General features: G+C 42.8%; 2 protein-coding genes across 2 annotated transcripts; one reads left to right on the top strand and one right to left on the bottom strand.

Annotated features, from left to right (window-relative positions):
• Positions 1–2,166: 2,166 nt before the first annotated feature.
• Positions 2,167–5,547, top strand: LOC100823003. Its single transcript, XM_010231458.3, has 5 exons — positions 2,167–2,362; positions 2,517–4,014; positions 4,402–4,524; positions 4,631–4,762; positions 5,155–5,547. The coding sequence occupies exons 2-5, from the start codon at positions 2,644–2,646 to the stop codon at positions 5,287–5,289; spliced, it is 1,761 nt and encodes a 586-aa protein (XP_010229760.1). The 5' UTR covers positions 2,167–2,362; positions 2,517–2,643; the 3' UTR covers positions 5,290–5,547.
• A 528-nt stretch (positions 5,548–6,075) lies between these two features.
• LOC100842079 (MADS-box transcription factor 14-like) lies at positions 6,076–15,451 on the bottom strand. The gene is made up of 8 exons (NM_001301390.1): positions 15,267–15,451; positions 8,884–8,962; positions 7,419–7,483; positions 7,240–7,339; positions 6,897–6,938; positions 6,747–6,788; positions 6,555–6,670; positions 6,076–6,178 (listed from the first exon to the last, which is right to left on the bottom strand). The coding sequence occupies exons 1-8, from the start codon at positions 15,449–15,451 to the stop codon at positions 6,076–6,078; spliced, it is 732 nt and encodes a 243-aa protein (NP_001288319.1).
• Positions 15,452–17,333: the final 1,882 nt, after the last annotated feature.

Raw genomic sequence — 17,333 nt, 5'->3', positions numbered from 1 at the left:
GACCGTACGATAACTTTCAGTAAATTTAAACCGTAAAATTTCTGCTACTGAAACCGTGAATAAGGCGGGAGGGAAAGAAAATAAAGCATATTAATTGTAATTTTAACAAAGTTGACCGACCAACGGCGTCCACTCATCACCACCGATTTCAATTTAATATATTGTAATAGATTTTGAGATAATTAATATGGACGGAGGGTAATGTTTTTCATCTTTTTTCAACTTCCGTGGCATTGCTACTAGTACTGTATACTTCGAGATAGTACTTTTTTACAGTGTTTTCTTACACTGATGCTTCGAGATATAGTCTAGCTAGCAAAACCTACTGTATCTTGCAGCCAATGCGCACCTGGGCCGTGCCTATCCTACTCCCCTGCACACGCGAGAGGAATATCATTAGTTTTTCATCAGATGATCCCAAAATTGCATTCAGTCCTCCTCATTTCCTATTACACGAATATAGTACACGGAGTATATCTAAAAGGATGCATGTCGTTTTCGAGGTATCAACGTTTATATACGCAAGACATGGCGGACGTTATGGGTTTAAGGGGGCCTAGGCGAAACTCGTCAGCTTAATTAATTAGAGAGCTCACGTTTGTCCTCTACGAACGCTTCGAAGTGTTCCTGTCAGATTCCTGCAGCCTATGTGGGCGGATTTGTCATGTACATGTGTGTCGCTCTTTCAGTTTCCAACAAACGTACGCAACTCTTTTTGACAGGTCAAACCAATAAAAGCACCGAAACACACCAACTAAAACTAATTAGGCCCGTATGAACGGTCACGAGAAGACATATCAAAAATTCGCAAGATCGGATACACCGTACTTATGGGTGGAAATACACTGACTTCGTAGCATCGTCCGACAAGACACCGTCAAAGAAGAAGAACCTAATTATTTTTATTTTCAACGACATCGTGCCTCCATCATAGTGTTGTCAACAAGGAGCGTCAAATTACTAAAACCTTCTTGAAACGTCTAGCAAGATTCAAGCTGCCACCCCCCCCCCCCCCCCAAGCTGGCGGTGAGGTAAACCGGCTAATCCCCGCACTGGCTAACGGTTGCCGTCCTCCTCATGGAACCCTATGCCGGTTCGCTTGTGTTCTTGTTATCACAGAGGGCGTGTGGTGGTTCGGGGTGGGCATTCAGTTTAACCAAACCGTTCAATTCATTTTTTTATTTTCAGAAATTGGTTCGTAAGAAATTCGGACTGATCGGTTGCAAGAAAATGACATAGGTTTCGGTTTTTGACCAAAGTTAACCGAAGAGAATGCACAAAAGTGCCACCGTACAAACAAACGTCACTGGCGGGATGAAACACCGTCGCTAGGAACAGGGAGTGGCGCCGCCACGCGAAGATATAACGGCGCCGCATCTGCCCGCTGACCGCTGGAATGGAGAGTGAGCCAGAGAAGAGAGGTTGAAACGGAGGTCAGATCCAAAGGTGTTGGAGTTGAGGATTGGGAGAGATCGGCCGGCGGCGGCTAGATTTAGAGGCGTCTTTTTTTTTTAACTGTTTAGAGGCGTGTCGTCTCCTTGAAGTTCTCCCACCCGTATTGTTGTTGGGCTGGGCTGAGACATGAGGTTGTTGGTGATTTTTTTATTATTCGATCACTTTGGTTAAACTTGGGTAGGATACGAACTGAATAGACCGTGTTAAATTCGTTTTCTCAGAACTGGTGGCCGAATTGGTACCGAAATTATCACTTTCGGTCTAATCGTGTTCTGTTCAGGTTCTTATTCGCTTCTCGGTTAAAATGCCCACCCCTACCGGTAGTCTCCACCCTCTGGACAGCCCTCAGGGCTGAGGCCCCGGTAGATGACCAGATCGCAGCCCAACGGTTCTCCGCAAGACGACGCCCCTACGGGCCGGATGCGTTCGCGGCCCATCGGCGCACGGTGCCACACTGCCACGGTCACGCGCGGGCGAGGAAAAAATCACCCGAAACCATATCCCGGGCGAGGGAAAAAAAATCACACGAAACGTCTTCGATTTGGCAACCTCCGGCCGCCCACATCCTCGGCCAATCGATTTCCCCTTTTGCCATAACAGCATCCTCGGCCAATCCGCGCCATCTCAACCGCACAACAATAGACCGGATTGTATCCTGCGCTTTGGGGTCCGCCGCACCACCCGCACGGGAAAACGAAAACCCCCACCCTTTGCTTCCCTGACCCTTGGGTCGTCTCCTGCTCGTCTCCTCTCGTCCGGGATACTCAAACTCCAACGCCCCCTGTCCCGTGCCTTTCTCCCCTCCCCTTTCTCCCACCGTTCCCCAAATCAGAGGGGAGCGCCGAAGACGAAGCGAACTCGAATTCCGGCGCCGAATCCCACCGTGGGGCGCCGCTATAAGCCCTAGGTACGTGCGAATCCCCTCCCTTCATTTCTTTTCGCCGGTCAGATTTCACCATGGGACAGCCGGTAGTAGAAATTTAGGGTTTTTTCCTGTTTCGCATTTCGGCGATTCCGCGTGACGGCATCTGTTGACGCACCGCCCTTGACTCTCTGTGCAGGATCGACGTCGGATTGAAACCCTAGGTAGCTTCGCCAGCCTGCCCCGAGCTGCCATGCCCTAGCCGCCGCCGGGCCTGCCTGCCTCCTCTGGTTGCGCCCGCCGTCGTTTTGTGCTCGGGGCCTGGGATGTCGTGGCGGCGCTTCCGCCGTGGTGCGGCGGCCTCGTCGTGGATGCCCAAGATTGGGCGGTGCTCCATGCCGAAGACCGTGCCGCCGCCGCCCACGCCGGTGGTGGTTATCGACGGAGATGATGATGTCGGTGCCGATGACGGAGATGCTGCTTCTGAGGTTTTCATTATTGATGATGTGGCAGAGATAGCCCGTGCTGCGGCTGCGTGCAATACCAAGAAAGGAAACAGCTCTTGTGGTAATGTGATTAACATTGATGATGAGGAGGAGGAGGGTGGTGGTGGTGATAGGGCTGGCCCCAGCACGGTAGATCCTGGGTCTCCAGCTGCAACAGTTCCCCCTGGGCATGCTTTTCCGAGAAGAAGATTTGGGCTGGATTATGTTACTGACAGTGAGCAGAGTGATCTGTCCGGAGGATGGGACTCGGACTCAGATGGTGATGGCAGCTCGGATTGTGAGATTCTGGATGACACTGGGATGGCGCGTAAGGTGTGGGAGAATGCTGCTTCAAGAAGAACGACGCCTCATGATCTCCGAAAGGGTAAAGATGGCAGGGCTAGCACTTCTGCATCAAGCGCCGAGTCAAGTACGCAGTATGGTGTAAATTTTGGGAACCTATTTGATTCAGAGTGCCCTCTAGACGACAACATCTGGCGGTTTTTTAATGATGATGCAGTCAACAAAGCTGGCCCAAGTAGTACAAGGGGTGGAAAGTTTGGCACTGGTCCTTCAGTGCCGGATGTGCATGAATGCTCGATGCACAATGATCCCAATGGAAAAGAAACTGGTAATCGTGATGGCACTTGCAGTTCAGATGCTGATACGGCTTGCAACAATGAAGCAGCCAATGCCCACAAGTCCCATGCTCCTGAAAAATCCCCAGAAATAAGTCAGAGCCGGAAGCCTGAAGGACACACAAGCTATAGCTTTGTCTCTGCAAACAGGGTTTTTCCTGCATGCTCCACAGCAGATTGGAAAGCTGATAGCGCTATGTTTGTCAGCAGTACTGGAAAGATGGATGAGAAGATACCTGAAGGCACACTTTCAGAAAAGGATATATCCGATGTGCAGAATGAAATTTCCAAACAGAAGAAACAAATGTGCTTTGCACCAGATGATGGTTCTGCCATGGATCAACTCTCGAAAGATCCCGTTTCTACTAGCAGATCCGTCTGTTCAAGTCAATCTCAGAAGGATTTTTCCAGCGATCCTGAAAAGTTAGGACAATCTGGTATTGCTATGGTTCAAGATGGTCCAGACTTCCAGGATGGTCTAATTGGCGCACGTGAAAAGCACAAAGAATCTATTGAGTACAAAAGGGCAGCAGAGGAGGAGTGGGCATCCAGACAGCATCAACTGGCAATACAGGTAAATTAATTTGCCCGCTTAGAATACATCTTGAACAATACAACAACCGCAACACAACTAAAACTGAGAAATTTACAAGTCATGTTAATTTTAAGGAGCACGCCACATCCGCACATGTGTTTCCTGTCTTTGGCATGCAAAGTTTTAAAGAATTATTTTTACAAAAATGTTTAATCATGCCACATAAGGACAAAGCATGTAAATTCACGAGTCATGTTAATTTTAAGGAGCAAGGAACATCTGCACATGACTTTTCTGTCTTTGGCATGCACTGTTTTAAAGATTTTTTTTTGCAAAAAAAATTAATCATGCCACATCAGAACAAAGCAAGTAAGTACTTACTCACATAATTATTGCTGTTTCTTCTTTGGAAAAAAATCTTCACAGGCTGAGCAGGCAAAGGAGGCAAAGAGGTTGCGAAAAAGAAAAAAGGCTGAAGCTTTGCGATTGCTTGATATGGAAAAGAGGCAAAAGCAAAGATTGGAAGAAGTCCGTGAATCACAAAGAAAGGTTTCTGTTCTACCTATACTGTGCAATAAGCTGATTCTTGCACGCATCTCTGCCATCCTTTAAGTGGCCTTCTGTGGTACTTACTATTCCTTTTTTTTTGGTAAAGAGTGAAGAAGCCATACAGCTGAAGGAGCAGTCTCGAGGGGCAGTAAGAATGGAGCTCGAAAACATGGAAAGGCGATACAACGATATGTCCTCAATATTGCGTGCACTAGGCATCCCTGTTGAAGGGGGTGAGGTATGTCATACTTATACTGGTACACATAACCTGTCTGGAATTCTGGTGGCAAAACATTATTTACTGTATGTAATGAGCTAACTTTCAAATTGCCATATTGGTTTCTGTTTATTTCAATTAGTATAAAGTACAAATACTAATGGCCCTTAGATGTAGTTTAAGTACTCCCTCGGTTCCATAATTCTTGTTGTGGTTTTAGTAGTATATTTTGAGGCTCTGTAGCATCTAAATGTATCATAGCAGATATAGATTACTACCTAGATTTCATAATTGTTCTGATGCAAATATACGGTATGTTCAAATGTAAGAACATACCAAATATATGTGTGTGATGACCTTGTATAAATGGGACTCCTGCCTGCTACTCATTTTTAAGATGCTGCTTCTTTCAGGTTAAAGCTGCTTATAAGCAAGCTTGTTTGAAATTCCATCCGGACAGAGTATCAAGAAACGATATTTATCAGCAGGTCAGAGCAGAGGAGACGTTCAAGTTCATTTCACGCTTGAAGGAGAAGCTCAAGTTATAATGTTCAGTTTCCAGTTATAGCTGTATTATTTTTTTGATAGGCTGAAATCTCATCAGCCGGCTGAAGCTGCACAGTTCTGAAGTTAATTGATGTCGGGAGTGAAACAGTGTAATCGTTAGAACTAGTGCTGACTGCTGAGAATTCCTTGTCCATCCAGTTTACTTTTTTTGTAGTGGGCTTCTGGTTAGCTTAATGTGTCTTGGTTTACAATGTGGAAATGCTTATATGGGTGGCAGAAGTATCATTTTTTTTAAGGTTGATACTTCCCTGCAAATTTGTAAGGCTGCCAGCTTTAAGGCTAACCTGCAAATTTGACTGATTATACTTCCCTACAAGTATCATTTCAGTTAACTGACAGAATATTATTCCCAACTTAAGAAAGACTAGGCATGTTTCCCTGCAAATTTGCAAGTATATTAGTAACCTTAAGTACGATTTCTATATGAATTTAAAAAAGACAAAAAGATTTGCGGTTTATTTATTTACAAAACCACGATTTATACAATGCTCGTATTGATTTAATTCACAGAAAGTGAATGTGTCAGGGGAACTGGAAAACTTTTACATGGTAAATTACACGTACAGCCATCTCAGCACAGGCATGAGGGTCACTGAAGGGACTGAACCTAATTGAAATATACACATTGCAGCTTCCTACTTTTCGCTGGATTTTCTTCTTTTCTTATCGAAGTAGTCAGCTTGCTAGCAAGCAGACAATGATGATCCACCAGGCCGGCCGGTGCAACTTGTTACTTGTACTGAATAATGTATGAACTGGGAAGCCCTTTAGCCGCTGATGTGGCTCACCATCCATGGTGGAAGCCCCACGCGGGCCTGAGCCTGTCCTGCTGCCTCCTCTGTCCTCTCGCCGGCCGCTGCTGGGCGATTACTGCACAACCGACCGAAGACAAGCGTATTATTTTGTTACTTAAAATGTCAAGGAAGGAAACTCTTATCTTCCGAAAATAACTTTGTCAAGAACTCGGATCAAATTGAAAGAAAATCTCAATAGGCCCGGTCTACCCTGCCTTGGCTAGAAAGCAAAAGACCTTATTCCGGTTACTAATCTACCCACGAGATAGGGCACGAGGGATATGCTAGTTCAAAAAAAATTGCTCAAAATTTGACTTAAGATTTAGAGGTTGGACTACAAGCAGGACATAAACTCTGGTTACTTGGTCGTTGCCAGATTCTTGGTTGAGTTTGCCGGTCATTGGTTTCTTCAAGAGAACTCGAATAGGAATTGACTCTGATGTACACATCACCTGATATTTGTTGTTGGCGGAGCTTCCCTCTGCATGGAGGAGGAAGAAGAGCTAGTTTGCGGGTGTGTTTGCTCCCACTGAGCTTGCTGTGTATGGGCCTTCTGCTTCTCCACAAGCTGCAGAAAGGGTTTCAGTCAATTTAGGTTGCTTAGACCGGATGGACAATAATGGGATGTAAGGTGTACAGCTTACTTCCTTCTGCAGAGCTTTATTCTCCTCCTGCAGTGACCTCTCCTGCAGCACGAATGAGGTTTTGTGTAAGTACATAGAGCAGTTGCGTGTATTGTTTGTCGCAAGGAAGGGAACAAGCGATGTGTGGTGCAAGCAAGATTGATACTTTACCTTCCTTTGTAGCTCAGAAATCGACTCGTGCATTAGCTGGTTCTGCACATACAAAGAATTTGTAAGCGTCAGCTCTTGAACATACAGGAAATATGACTGTAAATTGCAAAATGCATACAAATATCTCAGTCTAGAATCTGATTTCAGATATACTCCCTCCGTCCCATAATTCTTGTCTCAAATTTGCCCAAATATGGATGTATCTATTCCTAAATAGCATCTAGATACATGTAATATTTGGACAAGAATTATGGAACAGAGTACTTTACTGTACTTCTTTTCTGGTGGTCTTCTTATTCTTTCGATATATTCTGCTACTGTATTAACTCATATAAAATACTACCTTTCTGGATCTGATGTGTTTCAGTGAACTTTCCAGCTGTTGCTCCAGTTGCTGCAACTCCTTGAGATTCAAAGACTCAAGATCTTCTCCCATGAGGTGTCTGCAGGTGCAGGATGAAGTTCAGCCACATTTATCTTCAGCAAAGTACTACTCAACCAACTAAAATCACCACGAATTACTTTTGACATTTCTGTATTGTCTCAACCTTCGCCTTCAGTTTCCTATATTCGTGACACCAGTTTCCCTGCACGAGCAAATACGATTTGCATTACTAACTCTTGAGTGAAAAACATGAAGGAACAGTGACATAAATGCTATAACTAAGTTCAGTAATTCAGAATTGAACAAAGAGACTTAACAACATTATCGCCAGGGAGAATAAAGTAGGAAGGAAGGATTGTTCTGTCGGCTGAACTTGAATTTTTGTAACTTAAAATCAATTATGTCACTGCAAGAAGTGTTACTATCAGATGTGAAAATTAGATTTCGTAATACCAAAAAGGCTGCAAAATATCAATATAAATGCACTCATTTTTTTGACACAAATAACATACTTCAATATTCTTTATCATGCATGCATGCTGAATCTATCAGTAAGAAATCAGATAAAGCTGGCAAGATCTCTTGGTTTGAGTTACAACGGTGCTTTATACAAAATATCATTAGAAATGATTGGAAATTGGCCAAAATCTATCGGTAGGGGTGCGGTGCTCTGAGCTACAAAATACTAATGCCGAGCCTCATTGGATGGCTTAACTTCCCTCGACCAATAACTTCTAAAGAAGGATTAACATTTTTAACCTAGAGGATGGCAGCAAGTCTCAGACAAGCTGTAAGAAGAAACTGAAGCAATATAGCAACCATCATAGCAAAACTAGAGGTGAGAACTGATGTCAAGGGTGATCCTTAATGGCCATTAGTAGCATTATACAACGAAAGGTGCAGAGATTCTAAGGTACTACTCCCTCCGTTCCATAATTCTTGTCGAATTATTACATGTATCTAGACACTTTTTAGAAATAAATACATCCATTTTTGGTCAAATTTGAGACGAGAATTATGGAACGGAGGGAGCATATCCTAAGTTAAGATCAATGATCAATCTAGTGGGATGGAAAGTCATGTTGATTTAGGAATGTCTTTGGTAACTTCAATCAAAACATAGTGATGTCAGATATGCACACATAGTATTTTAATCCCGTTATAACATGCCTGCCTATTTTTGTTTCTAAGCTTTAAGAAAATCGGTAAGCTAATGTAAAGTTGCCAATCTTGGCATCATTTCAGCTTACTCCTGAAATCGTATTGGTAAAAATGAAATCTTATTGTTCTAATTCTTTCGAAAGATAGTAGTACGAAGGAATTAGTATGCTAACCAAGTTGAGTAGCCATGATCATTTGCTATGCCATGTAAATAAGTCAAGCAGCCTTTTATTACATCATTTGGTATGCCTAAGCATTCATAAAGGACAAACTAAGTAGAGAGAATCAAAATGGACCACCAATCCGTAGTTGCAAGTGAAGTAACATCATATCTCATGAAATGAAATTAAAATATACAGTGTTTCAGTGAAATAAAGTCCATCACTAACAATTTGCTTTACAGCTAGCTAAAGCAAAGAAACCATTTGCCATTATTTTTACCTGAATTTCAGATTCCGTTGAAACGAGAACCTTTTCTGCATAGGAGTAGCGCTCATAGCGTTCAAGAATTTTGTCCATACTGTGTAAAGGAGAAAGAAATGTCTGGTCACTGGAAGCATATGTAAATACTGCACAAAACGACTGGTCACTCGGAGTACATCCAAACATGATTGACTATATGGGGTATACACACAATTGCAAGAATAGATGTATGCTCCCTTTTGATATGTCGTGATTTTACCATAATGGTTGTTTTGTAGTGACATGCAAATTGGATTCCCACACTGCATAAAACATTCTGGTCAATTTGTTTAAAATGGAACTCATGAAAAGTTAAATAGCCAAAGCTGAAAGACCATGCACTTGATTTTTAATTTGATGTTTCTGGTTCAAGTTTTGTTTCCAAGGTCAGCAATGATTTGGCCTATGAAGTTTTGTAAGAAGTGCATATTAAAGTCGTGGCAGCTGCTATGCCCAGATGCGGATTTGGCACTCATCGGGATCAGTGACTGCTACAAATGGAAGGGAAAGGAGGTAGTCCCTTTGCTGAACTGAAAATTGCAAAACTGTCAGCCATATGGAGTGGCTAGCGACGCCTGAGATTTTAGCTGGGAAGTGATACTTGAAGTTATTAGGGATCTAGATTTTCTAGTGTTTGATATGGCTCCTTTCCCTTGTCTATATACTTTGTATATCATCAAGTGTCTCAACACAACTTGTGTCAAAAGGCCACCGAACTGAGGGCACAATCTACCTGGACATTACAACACACTCCAACGTTCTCCACAGGGAGCAGGATGCAGTGAGCCAAAGATAGTGATGCCAGGCACAACGCTAGCTTATTCGGTGACCTGACCCTATGAGCAATGGTGGCGAAACTGCATCTTGCATTTAAGAACAGAAGAAACAGCAAAATAAACAACAATTCACCTAGTAAGAAACTTGAGTAACCAAGCCCTAGCGTGAAGTAGGGATTTGATGACGGCCATCAGCGACTGCAAGCGAAGGTGGGAGGCCTTCATGGCGGAGCACGGGGAGGTGCGGCGATGGGAATGAGGGACAGGGGGGTACTCAGAGATGGAAGCCACAACGAGAAGGAAGTTCAGGCTCCCTTCTGAGTTCGACACCGCGGTATACGACATTATGGACGCGCTCCTTGTCGATGCTAGAGACGCCTAGGGAGAAGTGGACAAGGAGGGCTTGGTCAAACCGCCACGTCAACCCGGTCAGATGGGAGCAAACACACTTACGTCCTATGATGAACCACTTAAAGAAGTTTTTGGACCTGTCACCTTTACAAAAGAATTAGGACAATTGGTGCATTTTAACACTAAAATCTAGGTAGGACTATTGCAGTCATGTCGTTTCTGATTGGAACCCTAATTAGGCTATGAATACATGCTGGAGATTGACGATGAACAAGAACTGGCGGAAGGTCAAAGGGATGTCGTCAGCACCGGCCAATACCCACGCTCTGCAAGGATTAAGTGGACAATGATGATACTTGGTGGGAAGTAGGGATTTGATTTTCCCTTCTTAGAAAAGAATAACATACACATGACAAATTGCTAAGACAATATGAAAAGATGTGAAAGCATGAATATTTGTATGCACAATCTAATGACATTCACATTATCTAGATTCTCTTAATATATATTTTATGTCTCGCAGCACTACATACTCCCTCCATCCCAGATTAAGTGCCGAAATATTACATGTATCTAGACGTATTTTAGTACATAGATATATTCATTTTTAGACAAATTTGAGTCACTTAATATGGGACGGAGGGAGCATAAAACTTGCATTTTCTCGGAACTAGACCCACTTATTGCCAAATCATCAGTTTTCTCATACATATTCCTGGACGTGCATGTCTAAAATACATCGATTCTGAAGATGCAATTTTTCTCAACATCTTACTGCCTCATTTGTGTAGAGATACAACACGGTCCAACATAGAGCGATCTAACCATATTTTGTACGTATGTTCGGTCACCCCTATACTGAAATATGTTTGTCCAACTGAAAATAATAATCAAATAAATCATGAGTGTACAACACTTAAGACCATGTGTACACTTAGAAAATTTGTGGTGTACCTTGAATAACAAACTATACACATATTCACTATTTAAGTTGTACGTCTTTATTTTACTTTTTGAAGAGAGCATGTACTATTGTGCCTACATATTAATTAAACCAATCAAATTTCTTCCCATCCAAGCTCAACAACGCATATGTTTGTCTTGAGCCATGTGGCCAAATTCTCCTTGGCAAAGTGAAGACCTCGGTTGTGATGGGTTTTGAGCCAGCCATGCCAAAATATTGGCAGCCTGTGAAAATTTGGTACTTGTTTGTTTGTTTCCAAAGTTTTAGTGCCAATGAGCATCTAACCACACCTCTCACAGATTTTTGTCAAATCTTAAGCCAAATATGGGCTCAAGAATTGTTGGCCAAAAAAGGCAAGCCAAAATTTTCCAAGATTTTGTAGGGCTATGTTGGACATGAACCAACCATACCCTGAGTATCCTATGTACCTTGGCAAAAAACAGGAGGTTCTGTGGAATGACAACCGACAAAGAAACACACATGTGATATTGAGAACGGGACTAAAGTAAATCTACATCAACAGGAATGAAACCAAAAGAATGAAAAGAGTCTAAAAAAAGCAAGCAAAGAAAAGCAAAAGAAGCGATATATGCGTGGGAGAAATATCACTGAATTTAGAACAGCAATCCTAATAAACAATGATATCCTGCAGTCAAGTGACCCGAATAATGAATTTTTCTCTATCAGAACTATATACGAATAATTACATGAGTTTTCTCTCTTTCCAGCACAAACTTTAAAAGGGCATATTTTGCAAGCTTCAATCTGCATGTATTATGTGTTGTTATGCGACAGATCCAGTCCAAAAGTGTCTGTTCAATAAAGCGCTCCTCTAATGGTGGAGAGCTGCGGTAAAAGGTGTCTCACCTAGAAGCACCTGTATGAATTTCCTTCGTTTTGTGTTAATTCATTAGTGAATCTGTTTGGTTACTAAGCTTATGCTCTCCCTTCATACAACATTCCGCTGAATTTGAAATTAAAATAAAATACAAATTTGAAGTATGGTCGACTATGCTAGTTCAATGAAAACAGCGAAATAATTTCATAATATTTCAAACATTTCAAAATTTGAGTATTCAAACTCAATTTTTGATTTGATTTTTAGGTACCCAAAATTCTAGACTAAAATATCGAGATTTTGAAAAAGTTCCAAAATTTTAAAAGTTAAAATTAAAAGTAATTTTCGAATTAGACACTTGAATTTTCTAAATTCAAAATTTGATTTTGAAATCCAGAGTATAAGAATCACAAATGTATTTAGTTTAATTAATTTAATATGTTGAAATGAAACTCATAGTTCATAACCGCAGTTTGTTAATTTTGCTCAAAATAAAGACATGACACGTAGGAACAATAAAATATTAAAATCCATTAATGCAAACAAATGGAACACCGAAGTTTTTTATTAGTTACTTCACAATGAAAAAATTTCATGATATGAGTCATATGTCTGATTACTAATGTGATTGTAAGATAACAATTAAAAGCCATAAAATGTTTTCATCAATTGGTTGTGGATGGCCAGAACTACCTGAATATCATTTTGGTAAAATACAACAAGGTTATACAAACAAATTATGCACATCTCGCACAGTTAAAACTTAAAGCATCTAGCAAGATTCACCCATGTTGGAGCATAATACATTTTCCTTTTCTATTTCATGGCACTGATGTGATTCATTTTTTCGAAAATGAAGTCAAAACTTCCTAGCATCTGTGTTCTTGGACGCCCATAGCTATATTTTTATTAAAATAAATGTCACGCATCAAGGGTGAATTGAGACCAATAGTTGTTGAACCTTGACTGACTAAGGTCTAGAGTACAGTTTAGCTCTTTAGTTGGTTGATGATTGATGAAGTAGCTATGAGCCAGTAGTAGCAAGGTGAGCGGCCAGGGTTGTATGATGGTGGATTTATTATCCTATGTCTACAGTATTTGCATGCCTTCTCCTATTTGCTGCCTGCCAGTCCCAGAAAATATGACGAAACTCCCGGTAGAAAAATTTGTAAGGATCTAACAAGCTTCGAGATTGTGGGAGGTCACTTTATTCTATTGACCGGATTAATCTTATTCGAATTTGGCAAAGATAACCTGCCTAAATACATGGCGGATAGAACATGACATACAATTAACCAACTATATATGGTCCTAGGCTACTAGAAAATCTAAGCGTTGTCTGTGGACTGGGAAAGATATGGCAAGAGTAAAAATGGAATTCGAATACTTCAGAGATATTTTTACACATGACTTAGCTTTACTAAAAGCAAGTGCTCAGAGATACAAAAATATCTAGAGGATAATCGATACCCAGACTTGAAAAGGCACTGCAGAGACGCAGCAGAGGTAACTTAGATCCAACATAGGTTCCCTCGCACCTTTATTGGTGTTTATTAAAATGATTAGACGAGTAGGTCTTAATGTGAGTTTTGATCTGGCAGATTTAAAAGGAGTGGATATAGAGTGAACAACAACAATTGGGTCCCAAACCATGACTGGCTGCATTTTAGCTAGTGTATGCACAGGTCGATTGTGGCTTGATCAGTGCTGCAGGTTTTGTGCTGAGTCGGCCTTAATCAGGCTATAAACACTGAACTACTTCGTGTGTACCTGTATTTGTGAGATCTCAATCCTCAAGGTTCAGCAACTATATATCAGAGCTAGCTCAGCTATACTAGTTCCGACAAAATAAACCGGGGAATAGTGTACTCTCGTGATGCAGCTACTAACTACAAAGAGACTTGCGTATCATGCGAGAAGAAAACAAAGCCGCAACGCACACCTGATAAATGCCTGGCTGCCAGTTAAAACGTTTGTGCTCTTATCTACTCAATATTGTGATCTCAGATACTTAGCCTACAGTACAGTACCAACTAGTGTACTCCCTACCTCTGTCACATATTAAGTGACTCAAATTTGCACAAATATGAATGTATGTATATCTAAAAATCATTTAGATACATGTAATATTTCGTCACTTCATATGGGAGGGAGTGAGTACTCCGTAACTGACCTGTACACACTCTTACAAACAGACAAATCACGTGTCCAGCTTGATACATGCACGCAAGCATTAATCTGTCCAGTGACTTTTCCACTGCCTGTGTGCATCTTCGTTCAGTAAAACAACTCAGCAGCTCAAGCTAAAGCAATCAGACTTTGCGATATTCTTTCATTAGCGCCTTTAATTCCGTCACGGTAACGAGTCCATGAGATCTAGCACTTTAACCTACACGTCCGTGCTAATATGCATGAAGCAAAGGGAAATTTCGCTTTGTCAACAAGATTATAAACAACGTCGGATATTTACCAAAAACAGTAGTACTTCTCATGAGATATGCTACTACTTGTATTCACCGACTGGAAACGATCGAAGCAGATAGAAGTCATAAATTAACACGGAGTAATGTCAGCGGAATAAGATACGGAGTAATAAAGTGGATCTCCCTCATTTTTTTACCAGAATCCACGCCATCGCTGACTTATATATCTCACGGGCAAACTAAGAACGCAGATGAGCTCTTAATTTGGCATGGCTATTAGCTTGTGTGTCCATGCTTATCGCGGACAGGCATCTCCAAGCAAACAACAAAAACATACCGCCGGAGCTAGCAATCGAAGCCTGTAAGACAAACGCTTGGAAAGAAGCGAGGAGCAACATACCATATCAAATAAGGTTCCAGCTGAGGCGATGAAGGTGCATGCTAAATTCTATTTACAAATGTCACTTTAATCCCAAAAATAAAATTGAGAAATAAATACCCCTGTCGGCAACGGGACGTGGCAAGTAAGATATTACCGCCCTAACCCTTCCAGTATATTACCGTCCTAACCCTTCCTCTATGTATTACTGTCCTAACCCTTCCACTTGGAAGCAATTGCCGGCTACCCGCCTCGTCATTCAGCTTCTGGAACCAAAATTTCCCCCAAAATAAAGCACATGAACACCTTCCCTGGCGATAGCGGAGCATAAAATAGCGCAGGAACCCGTCTCACACCGTAATCTCAAGGCCAGAAATCGCAACCATAATACTGGCGCTAACTCCATCGATTCTAGGCAATCAAGCAAGCAAAAGCAAGCAGCAGCAGCGGCAGAACTGAGAGCAGCGAAACACCGAGAGCAAACCCCAGTCAACCGAACAGCTGGAAATGGAGCAGACAGGCAAGCCCAAACATCCAAGGGGGCGGCATCTAGCGCTTCGCTGAGCTCGAAGGTCAGGAAATCGAAGGCGGATTCGACAGAACTAAATTACTTAAGCGTAGGCGTGCGTACCATGAGTCGGTGGCGAACTCGTAGAGCTTGCCCTTGGTGGAGAAGATGATGAGCGCGACCTCGGCATCGCAGAGCACGGAGATCTCGTGCGCCTTCTTCAGCAGCCCCGAGCGGCGCTTGGAGAAGGTCACCTGCCGGTTGATCTTGTTCTCGATCCGCTTCAGCTGCACCTTCCCGCGCCCCATCTCCTCCCGGAATCGAGACACGAACCCAGCCGCAACAAGCCAGCCAGCGACCGCGACGGTTACTCCCGCCGTGGATGCTGTGCCATTAGGCGGATTAGGGGGAAGAGAGCCGGAGAGTGGGTCGCGGAACGAGGGTTCCGGCAAGGGGAGGGGGGTTTTAAAGGGATCTGAGGACGGAGCGTGGTATGTCGATACCGGGCTGGTCTGGAGCATATCCGTTGTCGAGTACCCATTGGCTCAGGCCGCGCCAGGGGGCCCAGTGGACCATGAGCCACACGATGGCCTGCTGTGGGCCTGGATCGTGTTGACGTGTCGACCGATCGTACGCCCGATTCTCCCGATAACGCTTTCCTCATTTAATTCCTCACCCAAATCCTTCTCTCGCGCGCCTCAGACACGGAGCTTTCTTTTCTTTTTCAGGAACGTTTTTCTTTCCTTTTTCGCTTTTCTTTTTTCCTTTTGTGCTTTCTGCAATGTAATGGTGGCGGCGTGGGACGAAACGGGTAAATGCTAGGGCAGAAGAGGGGAATGGTGGTGGGTCGGCTTTGGTCCGCCGTCCAAGGAAATAGGAATGGGGCGGGCTGCGACAGTAGGGTCTGCTTTGCTTCTTTTGGCCCGTCTGGCTTGTCCCGTTTGGCTATTGCCCGGTTGCAGCCTCTGATTGATTTGGGACAGAAGTGGCTGGCGCTGCGCTGGGCTACCATCGTGATACTAGTTGTCGTCGTCGATGGGTGAGGTTTTGCCCATAACTGTCGTGTCCCTACACCCGGGCACCCGGCCCACGGTGAGAAACCGCTAGAATTTCGGCAGCGCACGCATTGCTTGGAGTTTAGCTTATTTTGCTAGTTTTGGTCGATCGGTGCATTTCTAGAAAAGAAAGGAAGAAGGACTGTAAAGTGAAATGAGAGCACTGTACACATGACGAAGAGAAAGTAGACCTTTGACTTCTAAAAATGTAGTGAAGCCCGTGCGTGAAGCCAGCCTTCTCGCATATTTCTCCAGTTTGACCGCGCATCTATAATTGAATGCTGAGGTCACACCGCCCGCTGTAGACTCTAGTTTTCATATTATTTTTTTATTTTTTTTTCAGCGGAAGTTTTCTTTTTAGAACACGCTGTACAGTCTAGGTTTGCGTTAAAACTTCTGTGGGACTAACACGGTGTTACTGGGCCTAATATGGCATTCATCGTGTTGGAAGTTGGAACGTTGGGTTACATATGTATTCTCTCTGTTTACGCTGACCCACACAAAAAGCCCAAATTTAACCCCCAAAAGGGGAAAGGCCCATATGCATGCATGGAAAATGATCACTTTTTTTGCAACCAATCATCGCCGTGGCGCTCTTTGTGACCGACGAGGACACCTCTCGCAATCATTCCTGCCCGTCACATACTCACATGGCGTGTTTGCCATATTCTTTTTTATTGTACTTAACATCATCTCCATAACGTTTGAGATGGATGCACACGCTCTCGTAACAAAAATTGAAAACTAAACGCACTGGTTATTAAATATTGACAACCGGTAAAAAAGAAAGTACTTCCTCTGATCCATAATAATTGTCCCGATTTACTGTAACTTCGTACTAAATCAACGACATTTATTATGTATAGGAAAGAGTATGAATATAGACGCTAAGACAAACACAAGTGGGTAGCAATAATAAGCAAATATGAAGTGGTAGTGATCACCAATCAATTTTGTTATGAAAAGACAGTTAAAAAACTAGAATTAGATGACGTGCGCTAAGGACTTAGCATCCCCACTCGTCCCCTCAAATGATAAAAAAAGATAAAATGAGGACGCCGGAAAAACAAAACGCACTCAGCCGCACCTGAACCATCATTTTGAGCGTTGGCTCCTGCCAAGTGAATACGTAGTT

This window comes from Brachypodium distachyon, chromosome 1 (genome assembly GCF_000005505.3).
Source record: "Brachypodium distachyon strain Bd21 chromosome 1, Brachypodium_distachyon_v3.0, whole genome shotgun sequence".
NCBI lineage: Eukaryota > Viridiplantae > Streptophyta > Magnoliopsida > Poales > Poaceae > Brachypodium > Brachypodium distachyon.
The sequence above is the reverse complement of the archived record's forward strand: the minus strand, read 5'-3'. Positions and strand labels throughout refer to the sequence as shown.